The sequence below is a fragment of the Myodes glareolus genome, chromosome 11 (genome assembly GCF_982192425.1).
Source record: "Myodes glareolus chromosome 11, mMyoGla1.1, whole genome shotgun sequence".
Lineage (NCBI taxonomy): Eukaryota > Metazoa > Chordata > Mammalia > Rodentia > Cricetidae > Myodes > Myodes glareolus.
This window is the reverse complement of record NC_142036.1, coordinates 26,873,808-26,889,753: the sequence shown is the minus strand read 5'-3', so window position 1 is coordinate 26,889,753 and position 15,946 is coordinate 26,873,808. Positions and strand designations below refer to the sequence as shown.

The following is a 15,946-nucleotide window of genomic DNA, read 5'->3' as shown; positions in this document are numbered from 1 at the left end:
TTTTCAGTGTCCTCAATCTCTTTTTAAAAATGTTTAACTATTTTACATACCACATGCTTGCAGGTCCCCTCGATGTCCAAAGAAGGCACGGGATCCGCTGGAATTGGAGTTACAGGAAGCCGTGAGCCACCCCACTATGAATGTTAGGACTAACCTCGCAAGAGCAGCAGGTGCCCCTAACCCTTGAGCCACCTCTCCAGCCCCAATGGCCTGCTTTGTTCTTGGTAGCCAGTGCAGGAATAGTGTCAAGATCGTGTTTCTCCAGTCCGGATATGTGGCTTTTGAAGAGAGTCTTTAAAAATTGTGATAAAGATGCTGAAGTGGAGCCCTTCACAGCTGCTGGCTCTGGCAGTGCTGCGGAAGGACTCAGTGTTCTTTAAGGAGCCGGCCACTGGGAGTTTGACCATGCTCTGATGCGTATGCAGGCAACACAAATTTGACGAGGTGTGTTTTGCGGGGGGGGGGGGGGCGCACAAGGGTGGGAGGGTAGACCTGGGAGGAATGGAACTCAAATGTGATCAGGATTCATGTATGAAATTCCTAAACAATTAGTAAAAACATTATGTTCGGGGGGGGGGCATGTGTTTCTCCTCTGAAAATTTTCATTATAAAACACCCTGGTCTCTTAGGACTTAGTCTTGAAGACAGTTTTCTAAATGCTCTCAGTTCATGCTCTTGGTGGCTTAAAGACTTTGTTTTGTTTTTGGCTGCAATCACACAATGCACAGTCTTGGGTACCTGTTAATGGAAATTTCTGGAAGTAGAAAGGGTAGTTGACATTTTCATGATGTCACCATGGATACATCAATAATAAACGTTCCCAATACTGATAGATGAATAATTTTTTTAATGTTTTTAAAGATTTATGAGTGTTTGCCTGCATTTATTACAAGCACCATGTGCCTGCAGTGCATGATGCGGCCAGACAGGGGCGACAGATCCCACGGCACTGGAGTTACAGAGGGTTGTCAGCTGCCACCTGTGTCCCCTGCTTACCACTGCTGAGCCATCTCTCCAGTCCCTCAAAGGTAATTTTAACACAGTATTTGCCAGAGTCATCGTCACTTGTGGGGGAGGGGGGGCAGATATCTCTCAAGTTTAGATAACTTCAGCATTTTCAGGAGATTTGGCAAATTCCAGAAACAAAAGAACTTAAATGTTGTGTACACATCAACTTTATCATTCCAGTTCTTGGGGCCAAAACTTCTTTCCGGTTATAATTTTTGCATATTTTTTTTTAATTTTCAAATTGCTCTAATTTTTTGACAGCCAAGATCATTGTCTTAAGTTACTGACAATAGCCCAACAGTAGCTACTTAGAATTCCCTCAAGTAAACTATTTTCAAGTTCGGTCCACAAGTGTTTAACCAATCTCTGTACCAAACTGGGACCAGCCCTTCGCGCGCAACTGCGCCTGCGAAGGAGTTGGTACTTATAGGCTTCCGTAGTTTTCCTTAGTCACTTCCGCTTCTGACGGGGTCGTTTTTGGTGGATGCACTTCCGGCGGTGGCCGCTCAGACGACTGGGGAAAGATGGTGAGTGACTAAGGGTTTCGACCGGTTGTCGCGGGCACCGAAAGCGGGAGGACGAGACGACGCGGCCCACGCTTGGGCCCCACGGCGGACGGAGGGACGTGGGGCGGGGCGGAGCGGTTCGTGATCCCTGGCGGACACGGGCGGAACGGACGGCGCCTCGCGGAATCCCGGGGACTGACCTGCTGGGAGCCGAGCGGGGCAGCCTGGCCGACGCCGGGTGACAGTGACTGAACCCCGAAACCAGCGTCGAATTAATCCGCCGACAACTCGGCGCTCTCCCGTTTGGCTTGTCGACCCGGAGTCCGGTCTAGGCAGTGAGGGTAACGGGGAAGCACGGTTGACGACGTCGCCGCCTCCATGGCGCTTCCATTCTAGAGGAGGGAGACAGTAAACACGTCGGAGAGCAGGATCGGGCAGGGCAGGGCCAGCCAGCGGTGTGAGCTGTGTTGTGAGAAGTGGCTGTTTTTGTTGGGTGTCAGCGAAGGACCCCCGAGGGTGTGAAATCTGAGTAGAGGCCTAGATTGAGGGAGTAGGGGAGTAGTCCGTGCTAATATCTGAGGGAAGCAGGGGCCGGGCAGAAGGAGCAGAAAATGCCAAGAACTTGAGACAGCCTTGAGGTCAGCCTGAGCTGCAAGATCTGAACACACAAAGGTCCTGGAAAGTATTCTGAACGTGCGACGGACATTTTTCCGTAGTTCTTATTTCTTAGAACAACCCCGAAGGTAATTATTAATATCCCCGTTTTAGTGAGGAAACTGAAGTGCAGTCAAGTGGCCATTGGTGGAAGACAGATCCCGTCTTTTCTAGAGCAGTTAAGAAACACCCTAGTGTGATTTCTGCCTTTCTATCTAACAAGCTTTGTGACAATATGTAAGTCCTTTAACCTCTCTGGACCTTGGTCTCTTTATAAGGAGAAGGGGTTAAGAGCACTTGCTGCACTTCCAGAGGACCAGGTTCTGCTCCCAGAACCCGTGCCAGGATGCTCACAACCGCCAGTAACCCCAACTCCAGGAAGTCTAACACCATCTTCTGGTATGCCAGGTCACCACACACACACACACACACACACACACACTTTTAAGAAATCTTCCTAAAATCAAATGAGATAATATTCCAAGAATGCTTAGCGCTCTGCCCAGCATATTTTAGCTGAGCTTTATTAAAGGTGTAGCTCTTCTTTGAGACTGAGAGACATGTAAGATGTCCTGGAGGTGAGGAAAATGTCATCCGCTGGAGCCAGACTGGAAAGGTTTGAGGTGAACCTGGGACTGCTGCTGTGTAGCCAAGTAGACGAAGGCTAGTCATGCTGAGCTAAGGACATTACAGAGCAACTGATGCCTTTGAGGAGGACTGACAGATTAGCTGATTGTTGTCGGTTGTTTTTGCTTTTATGGGCTTTTGGGGGGCCCATCACCTAGCTCCCAAATAAATCGCACTCGGGCACTTATTCTTAGTTCTGAATGTCTTCCCAGCCTTAGCTTGCATTTTTTGTTTTGTTTTAGTTAGTTTGTTTGCTTTCCAGCTGTTCTTAACTTAAATTGCCCCATCTGTCTTTGGCCTCGGGGCTTTTATGTTTCTCCATTCCTGTATACCTTTTCTTTTCTTCTTACTCCGTGGCTGGCTGTGTAGCCAAGTGGCTGGCCCCTGAAGTCCTCCTGTTTGCTCGCTCTTTCCCAGATCTCTCTCTCACCCAGATTTCTCCTCATATTAATCCTCTCTGCCTGCCAGCCCCTCCTATTTCTCTCTCCTGCCTCGCTAATGGCCATTCAGCTCTTTATTAGATCATTGGGTGTTTTAGACAGGCAGAGTAACACAGCTTCACAGAGTTAAACAAATGCAACATAAACAAAATACCTCAGAACAATATTCCTCAACAAACTGATTATTTTCAAGGGTACTAACTCTCTCTTGGGAGGCTGAAGGCCACATAAGAAGGCATGAACTGGAAGAGAATGGGGATGGGGTAGAGAGAGAGACAGAGTGTGAGGAATGCAACCAGGTTGGCTTTGAACCAACACCCGTGAAGCCACAGTGTTGGTTAGACTCCTGGCACAGTAGTCTATCGCTAGAACTTTAATTCATAGAAGTGCTAAGGCCATATTTGCTGTATTCATCTTCAGCAGTAGGGGGAAGGAGCTAGTGTCATCCACTTAAGGACACCAAAGCTCAGTGGAGAAACCTGACTTAACCACAGCCACATAGTCTGTAGTGATGGGGCCAGAATTCAAATTCCACAGGCCACGTTTTCAGGCTTGGACCTATGTTGAGATTGTGTTGAATTAATGGCCGTGAAGGAAAAATAGCTAGCACAGAGTTGGGCCCATAATAGACACCTTCCAGGCGCTGGTTGCCCAGTCATGAGCAAAGTTCCCTAGAAAGCAAGGAAATGTTAAAGGCTCGAACTTGTACATCCTATTTCAGCAGAACTGTCTCCCAGAATCTCTTTTCAGCCCTTAACTACATTCAGAGTAAAACACAAAGATTTAAGAACCTTGAGTGTGGTGGGATATGTTTGGCATTAATTCTGCTCAGTAACCCTGTGTCTTGATAATGAAACTGCCAGTTTATTAGTTAGCGGTGCCTGCCTGGGGTTGGCTGGGGCCTGAATGGCTTCTCTGGTCAGTAGCTTCATTGTTACTCATCTTTAAAACACCATCATTGGGCTGATGGGATGGCATTTGGCGTCAAGCCTGACAACTGGAGTTTTATCTCTAGGACCCACAAGTTGTCCTCTGGCTTCCACATGTGTCCTCTGGCATGCACACATGCACCCACACGTGCACTGAACAAGATATTTCTACAAAGATATTTAAAGTACCTCAGTTTGAGTCATTGCCCTGTGTTAAGCAGTTTTCAAATCAGAAATCCCAGTGAGCTTTTCATACGTTAAGTAACACCTTCAGGTGAGAGCTTTTCAGGTGGGGAAGAGAAACTTGTGTAGGAGCCAGGCTGTCGTGACCGGAGCACGGTAGTTGCTGTGGAAAGTCTTCTGGGGAGATAAGTGACTGCGGAGTATGTGCGACAGCTTCCCTGGAGTCTGAGGTGGAGTTTATATTAGAGGATGTCCTGGTTCAGCCTCCCTAGTGACAGCCACATCATAGAGTGGTTCTTGGTTCTGAGAGTTGGGTTATTTGCAGAATCTCTCCACACTGAGGGCATACCTGGGCTGCAAGGCACATGGGCTTCCAAGTGTCACAATGGGAAGTGCTGTGTTTTAGAATCATAGTAGCAGTAGGGTGTTCTTATGAAGTGATTGTATTCTGAATTTCTATTTTCTTCTCTTTTTTTCTAAACAGGGTCAAAGTCAGAGTGGTGGCCATGGTCCTGGGGGTGGCAAGAAGGATGACAAGGTAAATAAGAAGCAAGATACTTACGTGATCTGATCACGCTGTGGAAGCCACCATTAGGTCTCAGTGAGTTCTTTCTAGAGCCACAAACTTTAAAAATCAAAGTGATGTGGTGTTATTTCAGTAACCCAGAATACAAATGGATCAGCTGCTTCCTGTTTTTGAGAAGCGTATTAGCCTGAGGTAATGATTTCTAAAGTGTGAACATCGTGGAAGGTTTACAGTAAATTGCCTGAGTGTGAGAAGGGCCTCACCTGAGTGTGTAACAGGCTGAGTATGAGAAAAGGGCCTCACCTGCGTGTGCAACAGACTGGGTGTGAGAAGGGCCTCACCGTACTCAGACTTCAGGCAAGTAACTCAGTGCTGATCTCTCTACTTACTGGAAAACTTCTGAGTCACTGCCATCTCTCTAAGGAGATTACATTTGCTCAGTGCAGCTATATCTTGGAGTGCAGGAATGTGGATCTGCTTTTTAAAAGACAGTGATTTTACAGAGTCAGCGGGTTGTAGTCATGTATGTCACAGTAATTGAAGAGGCCATCAGTTTAAGTGTGGGGTTGACAGGGATTGGAGGGATGAAAGAGAAGGGGGAAATAATATAATTTAATTTAATATAATTTAATTTTTTTAAGTATTAATAAAAAGGACAATTATTTTAAATATCCTAAAAGATGGAAACATTTTTACCCCTAGAAATAGATGGTAGTGTGCATTTTATGATTTCCATGTGACTTCTTTTTCCTATTCTTCTAAAAACTCAAGGATAAGAAAAAGAAATATGAACCTCCTGTCCCAACTAGAGTGGGGAAAAAGAAGAAGAAAACAAAGGGACCAGATGCTGCCAGCAAACTGCCACTGGGTAATGACCTTGTTCCTCTGCTCTCTTCCCAGCCCAGGAAGCTACTCTGCATGTAGCGTGGAACGTGGGGGGGGGGGGGGCATGAAGTGTCGGGAGACTGAAGCATCAGCACGGGCTTCTTGACCCTGCTCTACTTAGCTCATGTGGAGCCTTCTACTACATTGGTGTAGAAGTTATATTTTTTTCTTAAAATGCAATATTACATGAGTTTGTCATATGCTAAGAGATCCCATTCACAGTGCACTGTGGTACATGCCTTTAATCTCAGCACTCAGGAGGCACAGACAAGTGGATAGGTCACTGAGGTCCAGACCAGCCAGGGCTACATAGAGACCTTTTTTCAAAAAATAAAAGAAAGAAATTCCATTCATTGTCTTTAAATAGCCAGCCCCACGGAGGTATTAAAAATGTAAATCATTTGTTGCTTTGTTGATTTTTATTATTTTACAGGGGGCACACACATGCTGCAGTGTGCGTGTAAAGATCAGAGGACAACTTTTGGGAGTTGGTTCTCTCCTGTCACTTTTCTGGGGATGGAACGGAGGTCATTGGGCTTGCACAGCAAGTGCCTCTATTCTAATGGCCCTGTCTGTTGTGCTGTCCAGGCTGTCCTTAGGTTCATGATCCCCTTGCCTTAGCTTCCTGGGGACTGGGATTAACTGTGCCCCACAATTTAAATACAGTTTAAATTACAAATCCAGTCCCAGAAACATTTTCATTCTGTAAAATGAAGTATTACAATATAGAAATTTGGGTCATGTCTGAACTTAAGTTTACTCTTTATTAGTTTGGGTTTTTTCTTTTTTTAAGATTTGTGTGTATGAGTGTTTTGCGTGCCTGTGTATATGTGCACTCTGTGTGTGTGCCAAGCACTGTGTGAGCTGCCATATGGACACTCAGAACTGAACCCAGGTCCTCTGGGAAAGCAACAGATGCTCCTAACTGCTAGCCATCTTTTCAGCTCCTTTATCACAGAGTGTGTGTATGTGTGTGTGCATGCACATTCAGATGCAGTTGTGAGCATGTGGAGGTCACAGCACAGCTGACAGGACTCAGTTCTGTCCTTCCACTGTGAGTCTGAGGGATAGAGTCAGGTCCTCAGGCTTAGCAGTGAGCACTCTAACCACTGAGCCATGCTGCCAGCCCTGCACTTCAGGTCCTTACTGGCTTTCTGATGAGCATAAAGTAAAACTTGGTTGTAAATTTTTAGGCTCCTTAAATTAAGCCCTATGTTTTAATTCCAGTAACGCCTCACACTCAGTGCCGCCTGAAGCTGCTGAAGTTAGAGAGAATAAAAGATTATCTTCTCATGGAGGAAGAGTTCATCAGAAATCAGGAGCAGATGAAACCTTTGGAAGAAAAGCAAGAGGTGAGTGAAGAAGTTTCCACGACCGTCTTCTTTACCATGTGAGTGGGATTCACGCAGCCAGGATTCACGTAGTTGACCAGGCAGGCAGGCCTCTTACTGGCTAGCTTTTAAAAGCATCAGTTGCTCTGGGCCAGGGAGGTGGCACAGCAGGTAAGAGCACTGGCTGCGCACCCTGGAAAACAGGTTACCCTTGAAGAGGCAAAAGTCCAGGAGAAGCAGCATCTGTAGTCCTGGCACCCTACAGCAAGCTAGGCAGCAGAGGCTAGAGAACCACCCAGAGCCCTCTGGGGCCATGTGTGTGCACACAGCAAGGTCTGTGGTCTCTGCACACTCAGATGCACATTCACAGAACAGGAATGAATCCATGCAGAAGCAGGCTTTGCTGCTTTGTGACTAGCAGACAAACGGACCATCTGCTCTAAGAGCTAATGTGCTTTTCCCTCCTGGTTCACTATGTAGGAGGAAAGATCGAAAGTGGACGATCTCAGGGGTACTCCCATGTCTGTAGGAACCTTGGAAGAGATCATTGATGATAATCACGCCATTGTGTCCACATCGGTGGGCTCAGAACACTACGTCAGCATCCTGTCATTTGTGGACAAGGATCTGCTGGAGCCAGGCTGTTCAGTCCTGCTCAACCACAAGGTGAGTTGCTGGTCTTTAAGGAAACCCAGAAGAGTATGTTCTTCCTTTTAGACCTGGCTGTTTGTCCCAGAAGTAGATCACCAGGAGAGAAAGATAGTGTAACTGATACTGCTTGTCATAAACAGGGTAAAGGGACCTCACGATCACGTTGCGCCTTGATCCTTTGCAGGTGCATGCTGTGATAGGGGTGCTAATGGATGACACAGATCCCCTGGTCACAGTGATGAAGGTGGAAAAGGCCCCTCAGGAGACCTATGCAGATATTGGGGGCCTGGACAACCAAATCCAGGAAATTAAGGTATGGCAGGGACCAGCTCCGGGTTTCCAGACTTCTTGGTTTCTTCTAGCTGTCATGTCTAGGATGCTTTGGAGTTGTTTCGCATATTTGTTTTTCTTTATTGACTCATTTCAGCTGTGAGTCTGTGAGTTCTGTACTGTTAGGAACTGACGTCACAGTAAACTGATAGTCCTGCAGCATTGTAACACTTTGCATATTTAGTGTTGTTTTGTGAGAGTGTGATGTTCTAGGTGTGCTGACATGTGCTGTTGTATAGAGGTGTCTGTACTTACACAGACTCTCATAGGTACTGGCACCTAGGACATAATCCTGTGCCTCTGTGGTCTTGGAACCTGGGGAGAGGTGGTTATTCCGTGACTGTGGGCCAGCTCTCTGTTTGCTTTCCCTAGGGAGGTCAGTCAGGGCTACACAGATGTCCACTGCTGACCTCTCAGATAGCTGAGCTGAGCACATAATGTAATACCGTAGGTGGGAACAGCCGTTGGGATGTCTTTCCGGGTTCTAGCTTTTAATCTAGTTTAATCAGAAAGGGTGAGTTTTAACTTTCTTCAGTCTTAACTTTGCTCCGGAATGACTTAAATGATGCTTAAGGCTAACTTCTGGAAAAGAAAAATGGAAACAGCATGGCTCAGAAAGGGAGACAATAAGAAACTTAAGTGAGATGCATGTCCTTTTCAGCATGCCTAGCTCAAGTGGCAGTCAAGTGTAGTTCCTTTCAGAAGAGGGGAGTCCCTCATTATTTTTGTGAAAAGCAAGTTATTTTCATGTCAAATCATGCTAATAACTTCATTTAGACTTTAATTTTTACCAAATGTTTCTTCTCTTTAGGAATCTGTGGAGCTTCCTCTTACCCATCCTGAGTATTATGAGGAGATGGGAATAAAGCCCCCTAAGGGGGTCATTCTCTATGGTCCGCCAGGAACAGGTATGCCATGCTAGACGCTCTAGACACATCACTGTATCTCCAGCAGCACTGGCGAGATAGACAACACTACAGTTCCTTAGTTTAACTCTGGCTGGGTGGGAGGGAGAGGTGAAACATAGTGCTTAGCATGCAAAATACCACAGGTTCTGGCCAGCAAACCAATACCACCCGTTACACACAACGTAAACAAGTTCTCAGCCTTGATTGAGCGTGCTCGTCCCGGCCTCAAAGGCATGCACACATTGATTTGGAACATGGCCAAACATCAGACCCGCAGTGGAGATGGCGCTCAGTTATTCCATGCTGTTTGGATCAGGTCTATGTATACTAGTGCTGTAGTGCTAGTAAGTTTTTGTTGGATGATGATAAGCATGCATACACATTTAATTCATTGCAGTTAGTTGTCCTAAGCTGTGGAGACCAATACTTAGCAGTTGGTTACTCTCTGCACATTAGAGCAAAAGTGGTCATTTGTTGAGAGAACTGGCGTTGAGTTCTAACTGACCCGTGTAAACAACTACCAAGGGACTGAGAAGTCCCTTCCCCAGAAGCCTGAAGCTACAAGACACCACTTTGCTTCATCTCATGACAAAGTAAAGCTACAGAGAGGCTGGAGTTGAGTCCAGGGCCACAGAGCATTGAGCTGGTGCAGGGCTGCAGCTGCAGTGCAGAACCCTGATCCACCAGCATGTAATGGTGAGATGTGGACACTGTGGTCATGAGTGGGCAGGCCGGGGAGGTGGAGGGGTTCGGTGATTCCCTGTAACCTGGCAGGTTTCCTTGGCTGCTTCTGGACACTAAGATCTCATCCTCTCGAAAGGCCCTACCCTGTCTGTACTGTCCTGTTTGGCCTCCTAGGACTTCTCACCCGCCATTCTCCCCATGACCAAGGAGAGCGTCATTACCACATGTTGTCACAAAGCCTGGCCCTCAGTCATTTTCCAGCAGCTTAAGGGTACCAATTCTGCCTCAGCACCCTGAGCCAACAGCCAGCCCTCCTCACTCACTTTCAAAAGGCCACGGTCTTAACAGCTCTAAAAGCCTTGAATTGAGCACTCTGGTGACTGGTCTTGGGAGCTGGGACCCACATTGCTTAGAGCTCCCAAAGTAGATTCAGTGTACACGGTCAACCAAGGTTGAGAACTCATTTGTTTTGTGTGTGTGTGTGTGTGTGTGTGTGTGTGTGTGTGTGTGTGTCCTGAAAGAAAAATAGCAGGGACCAGAAACACTGGGAACACTATTTGAAATCCATGAGAGGACCTGTCCCCTGCCCCCCTCCTTGGGAAAGACATACCACAGACTGAGAAGTCTCCTGAGCTTCCCCAGCTCACGTCTGTGGGCTCCATTGACTGGTCTTCCAGTATTTTGGCCACTCACAAGCTCCCCCAGTACCGCCTTGCTGGTAATGGGCCCTGTGGCCTGTGCTGGAAGCTGTTTTGTGTCCTAGGGTCAGGCCTAGGATTCCCAGAGTATTTCCCAGATGATTTCATCAGAGTTTATTTGGTCTTTAATACTGGGTTGGATGGGTCAAGTTTTTTTGTTTATTCGTTTATTAGTTTTGACATAGAGCTTCATAAAGGCCAAGCTGGCTTTGAAGTCACTGTATAGCTCAGGATGACATTCAGCTTCTAATCCTCCTGCCTCTACCTCCCAAATGCCAGATTCTAGACCTTTACCACCATATCTGGTTGTGTTAAATTTATATACAACTTAGAAGGGACCCAGGAAAAAGCTGCCTTTCATAAAAAAAAACCCAGGTTGTTGTATTGCGAGTGCAGAGCTGTTCTTTCTGTAGGTAATTACCGTGATTGTTTAGGGCCATGGCTCTCAACTTTCTTAGTGCTGCGATCCTAGTGCAGTTCCTCATGTTGTGATGACCCCCAGCCATAAAACTATTTTGTTCCTATGTCATATCTTTAATTTTGCTACTGTTATGAATCATAATGTAAACATCTGCTATGCAGGACAGCCAGTGTGTGACCCATGGTGAGCCACTGTTTTAGTAGTCTACAAATAACCGAGTAGGGCACAGAAACGGCTCAGTGATAAAGGTTCCTGCTGCACAAGCCTGGCAGCCTGAGTTTGATCATCAGAACCCATGGGAAGGTGGAAGAAGGGATGGCCTCTGCAAAGCTGTCTTCTCCTCTACATGTGGTCGGTGGCATATGCTCCACACACGCACAACACACACAGTTTAAATGTGAAAAAAATAACCAAGTATAAGGTATTTGCTGACATGATCATGACTTTCAGGAGAGTTCAAAGTAGTCACAGTATATAGTTAGATTGGGAGAGCAGAGCACCAGACAGCTGCTGGGGGTGTGAGTGAGGGTTCTTAGCAACAGTTACATGGCTTTCTCCTTTGCTCTACTCTTTTCTAAAATAGGTAAAACGTTACTGGCCAAAGCCGTAGCTAACCAAACCTCAGCCACTTTCTTGAGAGTGGTTGGCTCAGAGCTTATTCAGAAGTACCTAGGCGACGGGCCCAAGCTCGTTCGGGAGCTGTTCCGAGTTGCTGAAGAACATGCACCATCCATTGTGTTTATTGATGAAATCGATGCCATTGGGACCAAAAGGTAAACTCACCCTTGAACTGTTTGTGAGCTAAACAGTGATAGGCCTTCCTGTGGAGCGAGTCCCTGCTGTGCATGGCCTCTGTATACTTTGCTCTCTGACCTCCATGGGCCTAAACACCCACGATGGCTGGAAACCATCATGTCATAGCACTTGGATGGAGCCAGGGCCATTCAGACTCCAGGGACTTGCTATAATGATGGTAGTCCTTGCCCTCCAGTTAGTAGGTTGGGCCAACCTGGAGACAGAAAAAATGGTGTCAGTTGAGGCACAGAGTTGCTGTGCAGTTTCGTGATCTGTAATAGTTGAAAAGCGTCTTCATCTGTGCTGCTGCAAACAAAACACCATGGCGGGGGGTAAAAAGGCAAAAATTTGTCTCCCCTCTGTTCTGGGCCGTGACGTCTAAAACCAGGATCTAGCATCAGTGTCTGCTCAGGGTTGCTTCTGTCCGGGATCTTCCAACATCCAACAGAACAGTGGAGAAAAGGGGCCTATGCCAGCTCCCGCTAGCCCTTTAGAAGGCATTAATCACTAATCCATTGCAGTGGCCATTGTTAGATGTAAACTTTAGAAGCAAGTCTTGACCAAAGCATGGATGCTGATACTGTTTTGCCAGAGTGATAGGGAGTGGCCTTGGGCCGAGAAAAGAACGTTGAGTTTCATGCTGCATGTTTGCTGTACCTGTTCTTGTAACAGAATGGCTGGGTCTTCAATTCTCTTTTTTCCAAAGATATGATTCAAACTCTGGAGGTGAGAGAGAAATTCAGCGAACAATGTTGGAGCTGCTGAACCAGCTGGATGGATTTGATTCGAGGGGAGATGTAAAAGTTATCATGGCCACAAACCGAATAGAAACTTTGGATCCAGCACTTATCAGACCAGGTCAAATTTTCCTGTTTTTTTTTTTCCTTGTGTAAAATTAATGGGTTTGTGATTGAAATGTGCTTGGTGGGGGGGTGTTATACCATAGTGCACCATAATTTACTAAAAACATGTCTCCTTGATTGGAGAGATGGCCTAATCAGAAAAATGCCTATCAGCAGGAGGGCCTGAATTTAATCTGCAGAATGCACATATAAAGGTGGGTGGGTGGTTTGCAACTGTGACCCCCCACACTGAGGAGGTGGAGACAGATAGTGGGCTCACTGGCCAGCTTCCTTGCCTAGTAAACTGCTTTTGGCAAGCTCCAAGTGAGGGACCCTGATCTCAGCAAACAAGGTGGTAGGTCCTGAAGTCCTTTCCACACGCACATACGAGTTCAAATCTGTCCTGGAGATCCTGGCTAGGAGGGTGACGCTCTGCAGCTTGGCCCTTCGCAGTCTAGGTTTGTACTGTTAGTTTTCTCCTTCCCAGACTCAGAATTTCTAGCCTCAAGCACTTGCTTTCATCCTTAAAGAAAAGAGTCCTGGGCCATGGTTTAGTCTTTACATTCAGATGGCGCTGGAAGCCATAAATGCTGTTATCATTTGTGATGTTTCTAAGGTAGGTCACTGATGTCATTCAAGATGTCCCTATGTTTATTCCTGAAGGTAGCAAATCAGGGGGTTCAAGTGGGGTGAGTTCAGATACAGATGTTCACGAAGCATAGGAGTAAATGTTAGGATATCACTCACCTGACGCCCGTGGGGGTGGGCTGAGGCCTGATGGGAGCCAAGTCTGGGTCTGGATGGAAGCGACTGAAAGCTCTGTACCTGCAGGCCGCATTGACAGGAAGATCGAGTTCCCCCTGCCTGACGAGAAGACCAAGAAGCGGATCTTTCAGATTCACACAAGCAGGATGACACTGGCTGATGACGTAACCTTGGATGACTTGATCATGGCAAAGGATGACCTCTCTGGGGCCGACATTAAGGTGAGTACCTGGGTGGGCTTGCCTCTGGGAATTGGCCTGTTAGGAAAGACTGCAGATTCTAGGGGTGGCAGTTAGGCCAATATGTGGATTTTACTATCACAGCCGTTTGTGGGTTTAATACTACATCCAGATGGAAGATCTGCTTTTTATTAGAAGCCATTTTAATACATTACTCCATGAAGTAAATAACCCCACCCCTGTGAACCCACAAGGATCAGTCACTAACATTAAGTTTATCACCCACTCACTGTACCGGGCCTGAGTGACCTGATCTTTTAAGTGAGACTTCTTTAGTCCTATCAGGGAAGTGCATGCTGGGAAAGGTCACCCCAGAGCTGCAGAGGGTCCCCCACATTGTGTTCTTACTCCCACCTTGTATTGATGGACTATTTGATTTTACCTTTTGATTTTGTTGTAAATATGAGTTAATAGCAGTTTTCCTGCTGCCCAATTCTATCAAGGCCTTTGAGCAATGAATGTGGGAGCAGAGTGGGCTCCTCTGTGGGTGCCTTGGTTAGGTAGAAGAGACACACAGGGTGCTTTTGTGGGCCAGTGCCTGCACTGAGGTCATTAGCATCAGTCCTGCAAAAGTAGGGTAAATAGCTTAGTTTAATAGGGTTTTTTTTTTCATTAAAAAAATACTTTTTAATTGTACTACATGAACTTCTTTTCTTAAAAATTTTCAAGCATTCAGAAAAGTTGTGACACCAGTATGTGTATGCCTACATGCCCGCCACCTAAATTTAAATGGCTGACCTTTCCTATCCTCATACATAGCCACTTTTTGGTTGAACCATGTAAAGTAAATAATCTGATGGCCATTTCCACAACAACTTTCAGTGCCAGGATTGTGGAATTCTCACTTTGCTAGTTTGTTTGTTTAGGAATTGGGGGGGGGTTGTTTTGTTTTTTAAGTTTTTAATCATGTGGGGGAGGAATGTGCACAGGAGCATAGGTACCTGCAGAGGCTACAGAAGGGCATCAGGGTACGGTGAGCTGAGTTACAGATAGTCGTGGGCCCAAAGTGGCTACCAGACTCGGTCCTCTGCGAGAGCAACATACACTCTTAACTCCTGAGCCACCTCCCCAGTGCCCAGTGTTTTAATGCATGTGTTACAAGGGCTCTTGTTTGACTTTTGGCAAGAAAACACATTAGCATGATTACTGTTCACCAATGTATCTAATGGGGATGTGTTTCAACTGTAAGTAAATGAAATAGACACACACGCTACTCCCTGCCTTTGGCGTATCACTTTTTCCACCTCCTAGAACTACCTGTAATGAAAGTGAAGCTACAAGAATTTACCAAACCACAACAGCTGTCAGAACCTGAGCCACAGCTCAGAACCCCAGGTCCCTGGGCCAGTTGATTCCCTTAAAATCTTCCCAGTTTATACATCTTGGATTCTTTCAGAAATTATGATGCATGAGACATTTAAAAAAAATAACCTGTTCCCAAATGAGCAACTTGTGTTTAGTCTGTCTTTTACTTTATTTCAAAATATGTCTCTGAATTCCAAAAGATAAAAATAAGCATTTCAGGCTGCACATACTGTTCTTTTTTGACGTGGTTTAGTTTAGTTTGGTTTTTTGAGACAGGGTTTCTCTGTGTAGCCCTGACTATCCTGAACTCTGTAGATCAGACTGACCTGGGATTAAGGCCTTGCATGCCCCACCATGCCCGGCTCATACTCTTTTTTCTTTCAGGCAATCTGTACAGAAGCTGGCCTGATGGCCCTGCGGGAACGCAGGATGAAAGTTACAAATGAAGACTTCAAAAAATCTAAAGAGAACGTTCTTTATAAAAAACAAGAAGGCACCCCTGAGGGGCTGTATCTCTAGTGACCCACAGTTCCTTCAGGGAAGTTAGTGAGTTCCCCGTACCCCTGGGAGGATGGGAAGCTGCCCAAGGAATCCATTTCCCAGTGAGTTTGCTAGTAGACAACCTGTCTTGAAGGATGCTGTGCAGGGTACCCATCAGGCGTCTCCGTCTGCGGTCATCGTGTTGTGCTCTCTGCTCTCAATAAAGGGTTGTCTGGTTTGCTTTCTACTGCTGTGCTGAAGACCATGACCAAAACAACCTGGGGGTGGGGGCAGAGTTTATTTCATCTCAAGCTTACAGTCCATGATGGCAAGTCAGGAACCTGGAGACAGGACCTGAAGCAAGCCCTGGAAGAGGCTGCTCCTTGGCTCATCCAGTCTGCTTGCTCATACACCCAGGACCACCTGCCTAGGGATGGCACCACTCATTGTGGGCTGGGCCCTCCCACATAAATTGTTTATGAAGAAAATGCCCATGCCAGGCAGTGGTGGCACAAATGTCCTCCCAGAACTTCGGAAGCAGAGACAGGTGGATCTCTGCGAGTTTGAGGCCAGCCTGGTCTACAGAGTGAATTCCAGGACAGGTTCCAAAGCTACGCAGAGAAACCCTGTCTTGGGGGAAAAAAAAAAAAAAAAAAGGAAGGAAGAAAATACCCAGCAGGTTTGTAGTCCAGTCTGATGGAGGGGGAGGCATTTCCTTGGTTGAAGTTGTATCTTCCAA

The 15,946-nt window shown here is 46.4% G+C and overlaps 1 protein-coding gene across 1 annotated transcript; it reads left to right on the top strand.

Annotated features, from left to right (window-relative positions):
• The first annotated feature begins 1,457 nt into the window (after nucleotides 1-1,457).
• On the top strand, nucleotides 1,458-15,454 carry Psmc1 (proteasome 26S subunit, ATPase 1). Its single transcript, XM_048449429.3, has 11 exons — nucleotides 1,458-1,535; nucleotides 4,832-4,885; nucleotides 5,645-5,741; nucleotides 6,986-7,110; nucleotides 7,570-7,755; nucleotides 7,925-8,053; nucleotides 8,882-8,978; nucleotides 11,365-11,554; nucleotides 12,283-12,434; nucleotides 13,250-13,404; nucleotides 15,112-15,454. Exons 1-11 carry the CDS (start codon nucleotides 1,533-1,535, stop codon nucleotides 15,244-15,246), a joined length of 1,323 nt encoding a protein of 440 aa, XP_048305386.1. The 5' UTR covers nucleotides 1,458-1,532; the 3' UTR covers nucleotides 15,247-15,454.
• The last annotated feature ends 492 nt before the right edge of the window (nucleotides 15,455-15,946 follow it).